We start from the raw sequence: 18,966 nt of genomic DNA, 5'->3' as shown, positions 1-18,966 counted from the left end.
AATTCGCACATTCCCAGAGGAATTCATCAACACCAAATCATTTACACATTTACTTAATTTTCGTTTAACATATTTTATTAGTAGTATGATTATATGTATCAGCTGTATATGTACCGGGCCTCACGATGGCGCAAGTAAACGTTTTGGCATTTCAGATAAATGCCAAACTGCTTACACCGCTGTAAGCACCGCTGTAAGTTGAGTACACCGCTCTTTTAATTCACCGGTTTTAAATTAATTCCACGATTCCTCAGTTGGAAATAACTAAGTAACGAAGTGGAGTAGTGGAAAAGAGCTAACTGAATTATACATAGTAAGAAAAGTAAAAATAATCATAAAAAAGCAAACATCAATTTAACGACGTCTAGAAAGTAAGGTGGAAGCAAGAATAAGGTTACGATGTTTCAGGCCTTGCGTCGAATGATTCGGATGTTTTAAAAACGCATGACGAAGAATGTCGCACTACTAAATGTTTTTATTATTCCATGCCATATGCACAGTGTAAATTCAAAAGCCAAAGCTGCAATAAATAATGTTTTCGACAAACGATTTATATCTTTTACAATAACAAAATAATAACAGTTGTTTTAGCTTTAATTATCGGCCACCAAATATTATAAATCTGCAAAACATGGTATATCATCACAATTATCTTTCAATAAAAAAAAATCTGCGCATCTTATCAATGAACTGAAACATGCATTTCAAGACGACCCTGATGATGCTTTAACTAGAAATAAGAATGGCTCTGAGTCATTAAAAAGCAAAAAAATTGTGATTTAATCAAACTGTTTCTAGGATTAGTCTTATGATGATTCGTTGCTGTATCTTTAATATCCTTATATGTTGAATGATGATTTTATTGAGCCAACCGTTAAGCATTCGGAAAAAATGAAACAATAAATATGATAGCCATGCGTTTTTACCCTATTGCTGCAACTTTCTTATACTCTTTGTTTTTTTTATAACCTTCTAAACTTCTTATACGCTTCCCGTTTTCTATCGTTTGATCTTTTTTGGTTTAGAAGCTATTAGCAAAAATATAACGATTTGCATTTTGCCAACAAGAATGGTATAAAAGAGAAACACCATAGATACATTCATCAGTACTGCTCTCATCTACATATTTCAATTTGGTTCGTTTTAGTTGTGAATTCGCAGTTCACAAGTTGGATTTACTTCTTCAACCCCACTAATGACTCATTCCGAATTTTGGTAGATATCATCTATTGACATGCGGCATTCGCGTACTAAATTCATACGATTCGGCGTAAGATGGATTTCAAATGATGCTCATCGGTGTGTCTAGCATATAATACATGAAGGCATAGATGAATTTATGATATACATTGAAACAATTCCCTACATTTTTCAACATATTAAGGACCCACACAAAATGCTATTCCTGCGAACTGCCTCAGTAAGAAGCATTGTGTAGCATACATTGTGACGATACGAGGATATATTTTTCTAGTGAAATTCTACGTTTAGTTATGTTAGTGAATACAATCGGTATTGATATTTATTTCTGCTGTAGTTCTCTGTGTCGTTGCATGCTTTTAGGAAAATGTACATTTTTGCAGTCATATTAGATGTCACGAAGAATTTTTTATACATATAATGAGCGTAATACAATGCTGACCATCAGTGATCGAACTTTGCAATAATATCAATAAATATTACGACGTGCCCTTTGGAAAACAGTTCAACCTATGAAAAACAAACTCTTGAATGAATTCTAAGGAGATGTTTAATCATCCCGAAAGAAAAGAGAAAATTATCAAATGTTACGGATTATTAGATGAAATATGTATTATTTTTTGTTATTACGCTTCACAAGTTCACAATGAATACACGTTGTACGATATGGAAATTTATTTTTAAAATGACTTAATATAAAAATTAATTATTACAAGAGTATGAGATTTTAAAACAATCTCACGAGTTTTGTTACTCAGTTGAAAACATATCGTTGCATCATCGGCTCTCGGTTTGTTCGATAATTCATACAGTATGGCATGTGGGCAGAATTTGTAAAAACAATCTTAAATATAGGTGTGCCATTTTATTCACTTTAAGGCTAGTGTATTTCGTTGCATCGCATAAATTAAGTTTCATTTTTCTGAATAGTTCTTTAACGCCTGACGAAATGCAGTTAATTCGCTTTATTGTTCTTGAATAAAGAATGAATCAACTAGCATATCCATTATAAAGGGACATACTAATGTATTGAACGAAATAACATACTAACAGTTGCTCCTATGAATAATTTAGAAAAAATAATTTCTTTTCCAGAACAATGAGTGCACAATGGAAATGAACAACTTCAATTTGTGAAATAATTATGGTTTTACCAGATAAATAAATGAATTAAAGGTTCATAAACATTCAAGCGTTACCATTTACCTGATAACTGCCCAGAATTGATTTCAAGGAACGTGTTATTTCACCAAACCAAGACAATTTCTGGTTGTTTATCTCTACTTTTTCAGCAAATGGTTAACTTGTCAAGCCTGACATTGCTTTGGTCACAAGCTTCAAATATCAAGAGGAAGAATCGAACACAGTTATATTATCTAGATTTACTTTGAAGCAGCATACGGAGGGGGTAAATATTTGACAGCTTATTTGAATATTTTCGTATCGCACCTTTGTAATATGATTTGCACTAACGCCATTTCTTATATCAAATATTTACGCTCCTACAAAACCGTACACTTCCAGTACGCGGATCTCAAAATCCCCAGAAGCGCAAAGCGGAGGGTTATTGAAGGTTTGACAGCGATCGGTTTTCCCGAACCGTATATTTTCATCCATCCAAATAGCTTGACCCTCGCTGTAAAGGATAAAAAATCAAGTGTAAATTACGGTGTAAAACAACGTGAAGGGGTGTATTGAAAACATTGTTTGATAAAAACTTACCCTCCTCCTATAGTTATCATCTTAGAGTCGGCTGCCATGAACAGTTCTGATGCATGACCCAGGCCTGTGTCACCTTCAATACCCACCCAAGGATACTTTGAACGCTCTGGATAGAGTGAAAAAAGAAAAGTTTCTCCTGTGCCAAAGTATGCTTGTCGCTGTCCACGGTCATCTTTCAAGTTTCGCTCATACCAGCGCGAAGAACAATAAGCACCAAATACCTGAGGTTTGATATTACATTTAGTTTGGTTGAAATTTTAAGGGAGAAATTTGCTCACTTCGTTATTGCAGGTTTTGATCATCAGAAGAGTGGGTTCGTGTTGTTCTACTCGAACATAGAACGTCGTCAAGGAACATCCATGTTCTTCTGTTGTGTATAATAACACTGGCTGATACATCGTAATTCTTACTGGCAGCCAAGACCAAAGCGTAAATAGCTATCAAATAGACGGTCAACATAGTCACAATTCCATTATTTTACCTATCATATCACACCAGTGTTAACGTAACACCCAAGTATAAATGTATACAAAATAATATTTAAAACAAACAAAGTCATACACGAGCATGAATTACAGCGAGCAATCATACTTTCAAAATTAAACACAATAACAAAAAACTTAATGAAGAATAACACTGAATATCACAAACTACACCCCAATTAGGTAAAAATAAATGAATAATAAAATTAGTTCTTCAAAATGAATCATAAGATACGTACATGCTTAATAACGTAAACAAAGCAATAAGATTCAATAGTGTATTAGTAACCACTATAAATCAAATTTTGATTGAATTTTATGTTCAAATGTGTTGAAGCGTATATGTTATCGTGAACATGGTATACTCTTTAATAATCTATTTCAAAATTTATTATTTTAAAACTATATTTTAAAAAAATCATTGAACATATAGAAAACAGATGCATTTTTTATAACGAATTAAATATGAATGTGTATAATAAATAATTTTAGCACATATTAACTCTGACGTAATTATAAAAATGCAAAAACAAGGACAACAAAAATTTGTAATTTCACTTTAGAATCTATTGAGCAATAAAAATCGCTTATTTCATTATGATTCTTCTAATCGTGAAATTTGTTTTTTTCATGGGAAAAACAATTTTAAAAAATTCTACTTTTTTATCAAGATTGAATTCACGAAATCGGTGCAAACTTACAGTGTCCTGATCACACACTTTAGTTTTTATTGCTTGAATAGGAAAAACTCCCATGGATAACACTCGCACATCAGGTGAATGGGCACCCTGTTCGTTAATGAAGGATTTGGATGATGTCGTTGATCAGTAACAAAAGATGAAGCAGTGCACAATGTATTGTAACAAAATCGGTGTCAACATGAGGCATTGCATATTAATACATATTTGTGAGCATCGTTTTTTGTTATGTTGTTAGTTGCAAGGTGATAGTTCATGATAATATTTTAACCAGATAAATATCGATCGCAGTTGTTTTTTGTTAAATCCATCAAGAGCCGCATGTATAAAGAAAGGAAATTAAAATTAAAAATCTTATATAAAATAGCATATTTCAGGTTTTTGCCCATAGTAAGAGACCATATGTATCAATTAACCTATGAATGTAGCATTTTTATGGTATAACATTTGTACCCATGCCAACAATCCTTCTAAGAAATGAAAAGACCTAAAACCTAGACTCTCTTAAGCAGGTTTGAATGTTATTCGTTGTGATGTTAGTGTTCGACAATACAAACAATTATTGAAGAGAACAAGTTATTGCATACATGCTGGAAAGCAGAGTACTCAGTTTTGTTCATACCCATTAGAAGAGCAAAGCTGAACAATGAATTTTTGAAAGAGCATTTGCCACACAACCGGCAAATGTTGGATGATGTTGAAAAATATGACAGTAAAATATCTAGGTATGGATAACGACAATCACACAAGATGTAGTATTCATACAGTACACACATCATACAACATACATCCAAGAACATAACAAAGAAAAATATCTCTCATTTCATACCATTGCACGACATGTATCTAAACCTTCACGGTACTTCTGTGCTTTCGATTTGTTTCAAATAGCATTAAATTCATCAAGGAAAACGATCATCGGTGAGCCAGAACAAAATTCGAAGAGATACACCGAGTATTGTGGTATCCGTTGTGTTTTTGTGTTGTGATCCGTTGGGATCATACACCCACGATAACAAAACATTACGATCCACATTACGAGAAAAAAGAATAAAAAATAACACGAATCATTATGGAAACTGATATTGACGATAGTGGTAGTTTCATCAACTTGGAAAGTTGTGCATATCTACTCTTCCAGTGTGACACTTAGTATGTTAGCAATTTTTGTTTATTTTAGAAATAACGAAGGCAATTAAAAGTAGAACTTTCCACCAATTCCTACATTCTTATGTCTACCATATCTCGCATAAGACTGTAAACAATTATTTGATTACTCACCTCTCTAATTGTTAAGGTGTGCGACATCATTTGTACATTGATCTGTGATTGACTCGTTGGCAAATTATCGCTAGAACGTGATCTTACCAATTGCTTAGTACCACTGAGTAACGACTTACTTTTTAACAGCATTTCAGTCTTTAAGAAAACTCTAGATATGTAGGTAGAACTGCAAAGAAAAGTAAATAAAATAATTATATTTCTTACACCACATTTGTCATCAATACTGCTCATGCTCTACTTACCTAAGTGCCCTTATACTAAATGCCGTTCGCAACAACTTCGTAGGCGAAACCGGTATATTTTTGCAAAACTTTGGAAGGGCATTATCGATGTCATTTTTAATCGTATCGGCATCCAATTCTGAATTGCTCGCAGTAGCATGCTTGTGAAACAGAATTAGAATTGCCAATGAAACACGATAAAATACTTTAATTCCTTCATGGAAAAAACAATCCATCACTCGCACAAGATGTGGAAATGGTAAACCACCAAGGATCCACCAGCACCAGTCCATGAAAATGGATTCTGGTTTTTTTCCGTTGCATAAGCTTGACAAATAATTTACGGAGGATTTCTGAAACATTATTTTGCAAAATATTATTATTTTTGTGCAAACTTATTACAATGTAAAACGTTAATTTTGAATATATGCCATTCTTACCGCATGTTTTTTGGCTACTTGCATCACAGTTTTCCAAGTGACTTCGTACAGCAACTTTGTTTGCGTAATGAAAACTTTTTCTTTGGGTGCAACCAGACTCGTTATACAGTGGTAACATTCTTCTTCTGTAAAAAGCGTAGAAAGAACCAAAAAAACATGAGCTTTTACGCATAATCAGTAATACAATCACAGACAGAACGGCATTGGAAGCAAGAATGTGCAAGATCCTAAAAACCTGAAATTAATGAACTGAATGCAAGATGGACTAAATGAGCGACGGCGAGACCCGCGAAAAGTCTCGGGAAAATCGATTGTGCGTCAAATTCAGTAGCTAGCGAAAAGAAGTTTAGCTACTGAACATTTGAGTAATATGTGAAAAAATGAGTATTTCTCCTTTTTGAATCGCTCTTTTGAGACGTTGAAGGTTAAAGCTTGAGTTCTAAGAGCAAAATTATAACGATTAAATGACATTCGATTCAATTTCGGTGACAGTCGGACGGACGGCCATATGAAAACAAGTTTGGTTTAAATTTGAAGCCTGAAGAATTCAGTTTTTATACCAACTTCCTTCGTTTTACTCGGTGGTAAAGCATCTACAGTAGATTTATTTATGAGTAATAATAGCTTGAGTTTTTACATGATTCCATATTCAAAATACAAAATTAGGACTGAGAATTGAACGGTGAAGAATTCATAAGACATAATAATGTTTCTGAGCTTGTAAGATTACAGAGCCATCGAAATATTGTAAATGGAAGCAAGTAATGTCATTATCATTTTTTTGAAAATTATCATTCTCAATAATTTTTTTCTAGATCTGTAAGTTTTCAATATTTCACATTACGTACAATACCGTATTTGGGTGCTAATTGCTTGTTTACGCGAACGTCTCTCTCGTGAATACTTCGTTATTCCTCAACTGCGCATAATTCCTAGGGAATTGAGATAATTTTATCGGCGGTGTCATCATATATATATATATACGTATACGTATATAAACCTGCCCAAGAATGCAAATCGTACACTATTATTCCTACCTTCCACTGTCACATTTCGTTATATGAATGAACAACTCCACAATAAAAATATTTTACTTATTAATATCCAATAAAATATTCATAAAGAACAGAGCATGGCAAACAAGTGTTTTTCCTTCGACTTAGAGCAACGAACTCAGCATTAAAATATATGGCCCCTCAAGATATTGTTTAGTAAGTGCACGTCTATTCAAACCTCGTGTCTGGTACTTTCTTTGTTTCATGGAAGGAATGTTTGATGCTTCATATCCATAAGAAAGGCGACAAGAAATATGTAGAGAGCTTTCGCGGCATATCCTTCCTTCATGCTTGCAGCAAACTATTTGAAATTATTGTTACTGTGCCTGAGCAGTCGTGGTAAAAATCTTAAATCTTTGACCAGCAGTATGGTTTTATCCCGCGTCCAGACGAACCTACTCAATTTGGTGAATGGTTGCTATTCCAATATTGACAAACGTCTGCAGGTGGATGCTATATATACCGACTTCAAGGCGGCATTTGACAGAGTTTCACACTTCATTATAACGTCTAAGTTTGTCAAATTGGAGAAGTGCTCGTTGCTCGTGAGTTGGTTTGACTGGTTTGAAGCAATTTGGGTGCGTTTTTTTTTACTTATCAATGCCCCCTCCTTTTGGATTTATTCATAGTGTATGCTGACGATCCAAAAAAATAACCCGTGTCCGTCCCATATTGATTACAATATGTCTATTCGTCGCAGTATATTTGATCTTACTTCCCTTTAATGTCTGGTTATCTGCTTTTTCCGTTTCGCTAGGTTTGTCAGCTTACAGTTTTCTTGATTATCGTGGTGTGGTACATCATGAATTCCTTTCAAATGTCAACAAAGAATGCTATTTGGGCTTTATGCATTACTTATAAAATTCTGTGTGTTAAAAAGACCAGATTTGTGGAGAGACAATTCATGATTTTTGCTTCACAAGGAAAATTTTGCATCATACATTCGTGATCATTTCGTGATTATTTCCCCGATTCGAGAACACTTTTTGCAATCAATTCTTGAGATAGGAGCCGAAACGAAGAATGTTTGAACATTTTTCCCAAAAAGAATCATACCGTTTCGAAAATTGGAACAAATGTAGAAATAAATGTACTGTATAGAGTAGAGATTATTTTTAAGTTAAAAACATAAATTTAGAAGAATAATAAAAAAAAATCTTGTTATAAGCCAATTTTCGACATTTTTCGGTCAAATGCATATATCATTTATCAACTAGGTACTGTTGTCCATTGTAAATAAGTAAAACATGGATTATCACTATCTATTAAACTTTTGAACAAAATCATTTGGAATGAACATACATCTTTTTCGGTGTTTATAGTGCGTTCAGACAAAAAACCTGCACAAGTAAACGCTTTAATCAATTACATCCAAATTATATCATACCAGTTTTAGCCAAAGAAATTTAGAATCATTACGAAAATTAAATCAATCAACAAGAGTAGTTATTTTAGTTGGGCACATAAACATTTCCTTTTTTTAGTATTATACCAATAAAGAGATTGCATGATTTTTTCCAATAGTCATTTGCCTAGTAGCATCGCTGCATCTTGCGTCATAAAGTGTGGGCAACAGTTGCTCTAATCGTTAAATACACATCAAGAACATAAACAACACAACCCAATCTCGCTCGAAAAAAAAACTTAACAGGAAAATAACTAACAACTAAAAATTGAATTACCAATATTTGAATTATTTACATTCGGTTTTTGCAAGACTTACCCGACATGAAATGTAATAATATGGAAGTTATGGGGTAAAGCGTCGGACTATACGTAATGTCCGGGCAAGCATAACCAAGGACGCTAACAACTCGATCAGCCACTGCACGACCTTTCCGTGTTAGGTGATACGGTAGACAGTGCGTGGAATCAACAAATGGTGGCAGCATGATCGGTTTATCAGGTAACTCGGTCGTTCCGAAAACCTGGAAGCAATTTTCAGGATGTGTAATTATCTTTGCCGATTCGTTAAAGTTCAAAGTACAACTTACCTGGTTTACCATGTCCCAGTAGAACCCGTCCAACATAGTTTTGCCAACGTGATGCTGACCACACAATGCCGGCCATAGTTGTGAACGAATCGGTGAATTGGTCGACCATGAATTTTCTCTTAGCACTATCTTCGTTTCCCGTTTTTTTCCTTGCTGAATCAAACCTTGTACGTCTTGAAAACTTTTTAAACTTGGCCTTTTCCCTGCATAGGACAAAAACAGATTGGAAAAATAGAAAACATAATTTCAATATAAAAAATCCACTACAACAATGTAAGAAAATAAGACAAATGTGAAATGTATAATAGCATTAACTCAAGTTTTTCAAAGACATTGTTTCATTACTATCTTTAATATCAAGAGTATGGCACAGAATCATTAGATATAACACTAGTCACCATCAGTCAATATAGCGAAAGTATATGTGACTGTCTATGACTCGGAATATACGTGTGAAATGTTGACAATCAAAGATCGCATTATCTCTTACGGACACACGACACACTCTATGAGTGCTAATAACAGTAAGCAAGTATTGCATTTCAATCTGAAAATAGTCGTCATACCTTTAGATGTCAGCAATTGTATATCGAAGCAAGTGCACTTTGTAAGCTTAGATGATTGCAAGTACTGTAGTTCCAAATATAAGTCACAATCGGGATCTATATACACCGATGCTCGTTTACTAAGATTATCGAGAGATACACTATCCTGTGTTTTAGCAACCATTTTGAAAGCAAGAATCTGGCAATACAGTTATGATCTTTTATCACTTATTCTCGCCTGCCACACAACACCGCTCATTGTGCATGTTGCACTAAGTGTATGATCCACCTTCTACAACGGTTGGGTTGTTGTTATTCCTTTATGTCACACCACATTCCCAAACTAATAAAATTATTATCAATATATGCACAATGGTTGTAAAATAAGCACACTACGCATTATCATTTCTGACACAGATAGTAATTATATGACTGCTATTAGCATCAGCTTTATGCGTGACCTTCTATACGTTGTTAGAGGTCTTTTTGCTCCTCATATTCCTACATTTTAAAGTGGAATATGCATTTTGATGTTTAAAACTCTAAAGTCGCTTTTTCTAAGTTTTCACCTTCACGCAGGCGCATTCAGTGATTTGCGCAGCACTGGCATTTGATGGCACATTTGATAAGACAATACATAATATGCATAATAGTACGTTGGATTTGCAGAATGTAAAACGTTAATTCCTTACTTCATTAATTTCAAAATAAAAAAATTATACTTCACTGAAACTAAAGTAATTCTAGTAGCTATGCAATTCGACAGAAACAGGCTGATGTCATCAATTCACTAGACATTATGCGTGTGTACCACTTCGGATTACAGTGGGGAGGTACAAGAGGCGCCAACGAAAGAAGATGAAATGGTGAGGAATTGTTTTCCCAATAACCGACAAACCGATCACGCGTGACCATTAGAGCCACAGTTCTATTGATTGACTGCTTCGGTTGGAAGATTGTAACAAGAGCAGCCAGGAGAGATCGATGGGACGACTTATGTATGAGTGATGTGTGAATTGACACGGTTTTCACGCATATTCTCACGGCGGTGCGCTATGTTCGACGTTTTGTTAGTGTAGTACATCGTAGAGACAAGTCCATTGCATTTGCGGTGGTACTTGTACAATCGTTACGTTACAATCGGTAGAATGTTTACAAATTCGAAGCTTAAGATCATCTTTGCTTGGTTTGTTTGCAAAGCGGAACAAGTTCGAATGATTACAATTCGTTGATTAAATAAAACATGAAAGACTATACGACTTTGTCAGCATTATTTTAAATGTTTACACATAAATTTACAAATATCAAAACCGTCATCAGTATTTTGTAATAGCTGTAAAGAAATAATAAATATGGCAGTTTGCTTTTGAAAGTATGTTTTGAAAGTATCTTTTTCATTATCTTTTCCGCTAAATTTGTCAAACTGTAAGATGTTATATTGAAAGGTTTCTTTCAATTAGTTTACTTCAAATAGTTTCAAAAGATTTCAAAATGTTTATTGTCACTCAAAGGCATGGCGCATTTCAAATTGGCTGAGAAAAGATGTCGCAATAAATGTTGTGTTTTTAAAGCAATTCCTTGGGTGGAATGTTTTAGGGCACAGAAAACCAGAACTAGTAAAATGTAAAATGGTTAATTAGATAGACGGATTAGATCGCATAGCACAAAAATTTATATAAAGCACTCCATATTGTATGCAATTACTCATCCGCATTCTTCAGGTATTTTAAATAAAAAATAAATAGGTTTGGATGATTTTGGGTATTTGGAAAAATCAATTCAAAACAACGTGAGGAGGGTATCTATCAACTGCATAACAATGACAACATCACCTGAGCTTGTAGACATCATAAAACCATCGGAAGCTGTAAATAAAATCAAACCTTCTACATCAATAACACTTCTACAATTATACTCGTAATAGTAGCTATAATATTGTGTTTATCAAATAAACCGAAAGTCCTCTAGAAATGAGGACAGTCAATTAAAATCTGGTCTGGCCCTAGGCCATGGCGAAAGCTGGGAACCGTTTCCAGCGGAGATCTTTTACATCGGTCCTATGCAAAACTACGGTTATCCTGCAGCAATGATTGACAGAAATAAACAAAATCCAACCCCAAAGTAACACAATCAACAACATTGCTTACTACCTTTAAGCATCCGATATGAAATTGCAGCGTGAGAGAAAGCTCTATGCAAAGTGGGTGCCGCGTGCGCTCACTGTTGACCAGAAAACAATTACCTGTTGATGATTCTGAGCAGTGTTGACAAGCACTACACCACGAATCAATCCAAACCATTGCAATACTACATGAATTGCACTTTGAATTGCTCCCACATCCACCGTTTTCGCCAGATTTGGCTCCCAGCGACTACTGGCTGGTCACAGACCTCAACAAATACTTAACAGTAAGAAATTTCGCTCGAATGAAGGTTATAGCTGAAACAAAGGTCTATTGTGAGCAAAACATAAATCGTTCTACAAAAGTAGTATTGAACTGTTAGAGCGGCGCTGGAATGATTGTGTGGCTCTTGACGGACATTACGCTTATGAATAAAGCCAATTTTGAGTGATGATAGTTAATCTGTAAAAGCGAATTCTTTGGTGTCAGTTTTGGTACATTTTACAAAATAAATCCCATAAACGTTCACGCCCCTACCGAAAAAACACCATTTCTATGGCATCCTACAAAAAGAGATTGACAGACCTCCAAGGTATGATCTAAACATAATTTTGAGTGAAAATTTTTTACACGAGAATGGTTGTAGATTGATCAATTTTGCATCCACAAGAAAGAAAGAAATTAACGATTAATGCCAAACTGCTGCGGCGCTGTCAAAACGTTTACGGCTCGCGCGAGGCGTAAACCCGAGCGTAATTTTTTTTTTCATACGCTTTGCTTACAAACAGAGGATAATTTATGTTTTTATTTGCTGGTATAGCAACAAAATCGGAAAAAACAGATAAAAAAATTCAGAAATCAATTAATTTCTCTTCTATTTCTATTTTCTTGGACCAAAAACACGAACGTAAACACGTTTCACGTTTCGTTTTTATATTTTTGCTGCCACACGAAGCGTAAACGTTTTGACATTACAAATTAATTTTACGCTAGTTTTCACGCTTCGTGTAGCCCCCTAGGTAGAAACAGGCCATCAGGAAGTCTAAGGAAACCTACAGATTCTGTTGAAGCGCGGCCAAGAACCAGAGAACGACTAGTGCAATATACCGATCTGTCTGTTGTACACCATCGGTTGAACACTTTGACTTCCATCCAAACGGCGTCGATCTAGTAGTTCCCTCTCCAAGGGCCCCGCAGAAACCATGGCTTCAGAAATCTCGCCGGATGTCAGCAAAACAGTGAGGACACTTAACGCTCAGTCAGCATGTGACGTAGTTCTGAGGGTCCCAGCAGCACGAAACAACGGTTGTTTGCGAGTGCCGCCGTACTTTGGAATTGCGTTATGCAGGTCCCTGCCCAGGCAGAGGCATTGTTGTCGCGGCGGAATTCGGGGATCCGATTGGCCGCCATATAGGTTCTACGGCAGAATGGTCTGCTCGAAAGTAACCCTAATCACACACATCGAATTCTGGCTACAGTGGAAGTATGGGATAATAAAGCAATAAAGTTCACAAACGTTTACGAACTGTTTCAGCACACCGATTCAGTACGGGTTAGAAATGTTATTGGTACAGGTTAGGAATGTTGTGATAGAGCAGTCGGTAACGCACGTCTCTGTCAGCGCATCTGGCCCTTGGGTTCGAATCCCCGGACCGGTTTGTCACTCAACCGACCATGGTTTCGATTTCCGATACCGGCGTGACAGAAGGGGGTTGGTGCGGGGCTAACAAACCCCCGGCTGTAAAAAAACGAACTGTTACGAATAATAGCACCAGAAAAAATATCAATACCTTTGTTGCCGACCAAGACCGCACAGCGGTTGTAGCGACAAAGAAAAAGGAATGTTATTCTGAGAGTTTTCCGTTTCCCCACTACACTTTTAAAGGGAAAAATAAAACACGGAAGGATGTTCTATCAAATAAACGGATGCTATAAATAATTTTCTTCAATCGGTTTTTTCACACTCTTGCCTTAGTCAAACACGATTGAAGATAAAAACCATCTCTTTGAAGAATTTTGTACAGTATAAGCTTTTATATGTGTGTATAGGCCCCTTTAGTAATAATAATAATACAATACAAGAGTACTATTTTACAAGAGTAAGAATAGTAGATTCACAAGCGATTCACGACTCATACTTCATGTACACTCTACGAGTGCAAGAAAGGCACACCCTGTCCTATGTTGAAGTCACGTGATTAGCAGCACCAGCTGATACCAGTACCAGTACCAGTTTATAGAAAAGAAAAAGAAAAAATATATTTGCCATAAATATATATCGTATCATTTTCTGCGGCCCTCGCAAGCACACACCAAAAAAACAAACTCTATCGAAACATCTCCAATGTTTGTCATCTGGAACTGCAGTATTCTCTTACATAAACTTCTTTAACGAATGTTCGAAAATACTTAAAGACGTACACGACTGTCATCAAGTTACTGCCAGAAGCACTTCTGTTGTTGCTATATGAACTCGTATATTATTCATTATTATTGTACTCAGAATGTCTCATCAAACATGAAAGTGATTTCACCACATAGAAACAACAGCACCGCATGTTAGACATGCTCTAGGGCAAAGCTTCCTAACAGGGCGGTCCGGAAATCTTTCCAGGTGCAGATCGCAAGGAACTGTTTTGTGATTCAGAGCAGGTACCGGGAATAATATTTTGGAGGTTTAAGATGTTGTGAGTAAATAATTTAAACTTATCGTATGGTTGTCTTACTCATCTGCTTCTGCTTCTGCTGTAATTGGCATTGGGTATAACTAGGATTTGCACTTAATATGCACTATCCTTAATATGGGCATATTTAGTGCAAATTCTAGTTATACCTAATGCCAATTACAGCAGAAGCAGCCAAATGGATAAATAAGACAACCATACGTTTAATAAGTTTAAATTATTTACTCACAACATCTTAAACCTACAAAATAGTATTCCCGATAATAAGTTAATATATAAAGGTTAATTTACTCACCTGGCGGTGTGTCCGTTAAAATAGAAATATTAGTTGTATCGACGTGAGGAGCAAACGCTTCGTAGTCGGTCTCCTCTTCGATGCCGCTTAGCTGATCGGCTCCTATAGCATTTACTAGCATGATGAAGGATGAAGCTACGACAAATACCACGAAACGCACTACCTGATAGTAGGAAACTTTCTTCTCCAGATAGATGATTTCTCTGTGATCAGCAGTAGTTACAAGTAGATGATTATTTTATAGCTACCAATGCCGCATGGGAAACCGTAATTCACAAATCGAGTACCTCCAAAACTTTCACAATGACAAACACTTAAACACAATCACAGCCATCACACTTGTCACGACTCTGTCGCACACTACAAAATGCGCACAATGCCAATGATTAGGTCAAAAAGTGTGCAACAACCGGCAATTTGAGCGCAGAACGCGAAATAGCAGCCAACGACACGCACTTGACAGCGCTATACGTAATTTAGCAGCGTCTTTTCTGCGTTGCAATCGTCAGCTGTGCCGTACAGACTATTCGGACAAGTCTTTTCGACATACGGTGGCCTGGAGTATTGGTCGAGCCGAACGTACAACTGTATCTATGCCTATCTTACCGTTCATCTATCTTTGCCGTATCGAGTCAATGCTGTCGAAGTCGAATGATAATAGTGACCAGTTTTCCGTCTTCTTATGATAACAACATAAAACACAAATGTTACGTAAACTCAGTCACTCCACTACTACTAAATGCGTAACAGTCACGCGGGCCAGGATATTCAACCGCCCAATGACGGTGCACAAGAACATTAAATAACTAAAATAAAAATTTAATTTCCCTATCCAATCCCTCTCTAGCTGAACACTTTTTAGTAGAGTCTTTTTTTGCAAATCAATTACAATAAGCTGTTTAAGCTGAACTATGACGGTCTTATACACAGTTATATTGTTACTACTTTTTGTGACGGGATTTGCACTGCATGTGACACTTGTGTCCGCAATCTCTTATTTTGTTCTCCCTAAGGGGGCAACAGTGCCCCTGGTCGTACGTGAAATGTATACATCTTCTTCCACTGCAGAGCGATGCTTCAGGTCAGATCTTCAAATAACATGATGATGTCCGCTGTAAAAGGAAAATAATTAAAACACATTAACCACGGAAGTATCGAAACGTGAACACCATACAAATAAAACTATCGACAATATAAAATCATTCGATAAAGGACTATTTCGATTAAATAGTATGCTGTGCTGTGCTCTAAGACAGTATTTACCGTCGTTCACTAGATTAACACTAGATATGCCGTCGTTTTCAATGGGGTGCGGGTGAGCTATATATGATACGCTTTTTTATTTGGTTATTAAATATATTTTAGTAACCATTAAGCCATTTGGTGGTGGACATTTGACCAAAATTGTTTTCCATCAAAAAATGTCTTGAATGGACCTTTAAAATAAAAGTTCAAACATCGAAAAATATTAAGCCCTTTGTTTTTTAAACCAAATAAAAAAGGGTATCATATATGGATCAGCCTTGTACTAGACCGGTCAAAATGACCTGTGTCATTTTACATACATTCTACAACCGTTGCGAAAACATTTTACAAGCGTTAAAGATTAATTCGTGTCCCGAAAGATATTGAAATTCATCATATGAAGTGTGTTAATTCTGGTGTATTTAGTTCTCTCTTTAAGCGACGTCTCATCGTAAATAGCATCTTGTGGCAACAAAATATCACAAAATTTTAAAGTAATGTCACACCTACACAAGAATCAAATAATATCTGGCTATTAATTATAATTTCAAATTAATTACTATTCAACTGAAAGTAGCATACTAAAAAATTTACTGAAATGATGTTCCATATTCTAAGTATTACTGTTATATTTAATATTCGCAATTTGTTATGTAACATTGCGGATACCGGTTTTTGCATAAGTAATGGGCCGTGTATCCGAAGTTCAATTTAAAGATGTAAGCGAGGTTGCCATTTAAGTGCAAAAGGTGTTCTTCCATTTAAGCATACAAAGTCAATCATCATCATACCAGGCTATGTCGTTTGTCGCTTTAGATCTGGGCATATCTTTCATTTTCTCACCCCAAATAAGACATCGCCTTAACTAATTCTCTCACGGCAACAGCTCACGCCGTGCAATGATGAATTACCTTTCATGTGGCGGTTTATGAGGGCTGCTTGTATCTGCTTAAGACGGCAATAAAAATAAATTACAAATACTCTGCCATCGTGCGCCATTGACTATCCAATGACCAAATCTGTAAACCAATTTTTCGTTTGTCTCTGCGCATATAACAAATACTTTGCCAAACGTATCCGGTACTTGTCGTGTGAATTAAGAAATCCAGCCTAATGACGGACTAGTGGGCAGACTATGATCGGATCAAATCCCCTAAAAGGATCGGAACGTGCTTTAAGCGTAAATGTGTTGACGATTTGAAACGTTAAGCGGAACTTGCTTTTAAAGGCACATGTTTGAATTTTCGTAAACACTATAATCAGCTTTCTTTTTGTAAATTTTCAAAATATCGCAATCTCAATAACCTGCAGTTTACACTCGATCATAATTTGTTCTTCTTATGCATTTTGTTCCTAGTATAATCTTATTTGACGAATGTTAAATACAAATCAAATTATGTTTTTCTGATCTTAGAGCAACGTGCTGAGCCGCTTTTGTAATACTTTGTTTATTTATTTGGGTAATTATTAATTTAATTATGGTAACGTGTATTGCTGCAGGATGTAATAGAGTAGTGATTGTACTGTAATGCTTTCCCGGATTCAATAACACCAAGTGTTATTGAAGCTTTGCTCTAAAACAAACTTATTTGGCTCCATCATTTTGTTTTTTTGTATCCTTACTTTCTTTTGCTTTCATTAATAAACAATTAAAAAAAGTACAAAAATGTTGTCAATAACAGTTTGCAAAAAAATCATTAAAATGAGAAAACTACCTAAATTTAAAACTTAAAAATGTAACCACTTAAGTTACATTGCACAACAAATTCTATAAATCTTTTATCGCAACTAGTTATAGCACTAACAATCGTAGAAGCTGAACAAGAGCCAATACCAGATATTTACCTCACTCATTGGATCATGGAGTTAATGGAGTGTCACTGCACCAAGCAAAACTGCATCGGCCAATTGCCAAGAATTCGCAGAATACCTTATCGGAAGTTAATAAAAATTACTGTAGCAATTTACTTGCAGCAGTAGAAATATTCCGCCACGGAGCACCAATGAAATAATCTCGTAACAGTTTCGGAAAAGTTTCACCATTCAATAAATACATAAACACATACATTATCACTTTTCTGTTTATATGTACACATTGCTGCTGCAACAATCTTGCACATGTTCTACCACAAACGTCCTTGAACTAGTACCCAGCGAATTCATGCGAAATTTTCCGAAAGTTAAAAAAGTTGTTTTCTCTGCCGAAGTAAAAGAAAACTCTGGCCAGCACCAGTCTATCCCGACGTATTTGTCATTTTATGTTTATCGTTCAGTCCTTATAATGTCCGAGCAGAACATAAACAACAAAAAAAACCAACAAGACTTGCCATGCCGAAGACCGCACATACGCTTGAACACACACACACACACACCTCTTTCAATCTCAAGAGCTAGCTGTGTTATCAAAGCTGTCCCATGTCCGTCAGAAGCCAGAATTAATGCCTTTTCGTCCTTTGATGATTAAGGTTTTTGTGGTGTAAACTTCGATTTGTTTACAACAAACTTCGAATGGTTTAGAGACTATTTTTCATGGACGGACGGGATATGTTGGAGACCATTTTTTGCTTTTTTCACAAAAAAGATCAATACGATAATAAGAATAGGAACTAGAGCATCTTTCAATGTTTTCACCTTCACAAAATGAAGACACTACCTTGGTGGAAGATACAAATACGAACCGTACAAATCAACAGGAACCGGAGATCTTGCGAATTAGTGCCGTCGAAGCGCTAGCCGTTGCCTTTGTTGTGATATTAATGTGAAATGGACAAGCAGAACACAGAAAATCCAACACTTGTGAAGAGCCGCTTCCGTTCACGATGTAGGGCACGATTAGATTTTTGCCTTTTCCGTATTTCGAAAGTACCAAACATGACCAAAGGATTGGCATTTAATGACGGCGCCTCGAAGAAGTTTGTATGTACATAAATTTTCTCTCGTTCCTTTTCTTCTGCTCACGAATACCCTTGCTGGCCACC

The 18,966-nt window shown here is 35.8% G+C and overlaps 1 protein-coding gene across 5 annotated transcripts; it reads right to left on the bottom strand.

The window, feature by feature from the left end:
* Positions 1–500: 500 nt before the first annotated feature.
* LOC131212465 (GTPase-activating protein skywalker) lies at positions 501–18,904 on the bottom strand. Of its 5 annotated transcripts, none has more exons than XM_058206337.1 (11): positions 18,667–18,904; positions 14,744–15,855; positions 9,097–9,299; positions 8,826–9,030; positions 6,048–6,172; positions 5,629–5,960; positions 5,384–5,552; positions 4,106–4,192; positions 3,201–3,359; positions 2,923–3,143; positions 501–2,836 (listed from the first exon to the last, which is right to left on the bottom strand). In XM_058206337.1, the coding sequence occupies exons 2-11, from the start codon at positions 14,862–14,864 to the stop codon at positions 2,695–2,697; spliced, it is 1,764 nt and encodes a 587-aa protein (XP_058062320.1). In that variant the 5' UTR covers positions 14,865–15,855; positions 18,667–18,904; the 3' UTR covers positions 501–2,694. The 5 variants fall into 5 exon arrangements, with proteins under 5 accessions (XP_058062320.1, XP_058062321.1, XP_058062322.1 ...); XM_058206338.1 differs by having other exon boundaries at positions 14,744–15,103; XM_058206339.1 differs by lacking the exons at positions 4,106–4,192; positions 14,744–15,855; positions 18,667–18,904 and adding exons at positions 4,932–4,967; positions 9,663–9,984; positions 10,453–10,566.
* Positions 18,905–18,966: the final 62 nt, after the last annotated feature.

Source organism: Anopheles bellator, chromosome 2 (assembly GCF_943735745.2).
Source record: "Anopheles bellator chromosome 2, idAnoBellAS_SP24_06.2, whole genome shotgun sequence".
Taxonomy (NCBI): Eukaryota; Metazoa; Arthropoda; class Insecta; order Diptera; family Culicidae; genus Anopheles; species Anopheles bellator.
This window is presented reverse-complemented; position numbering and strand designations above follow the sequence as displayed.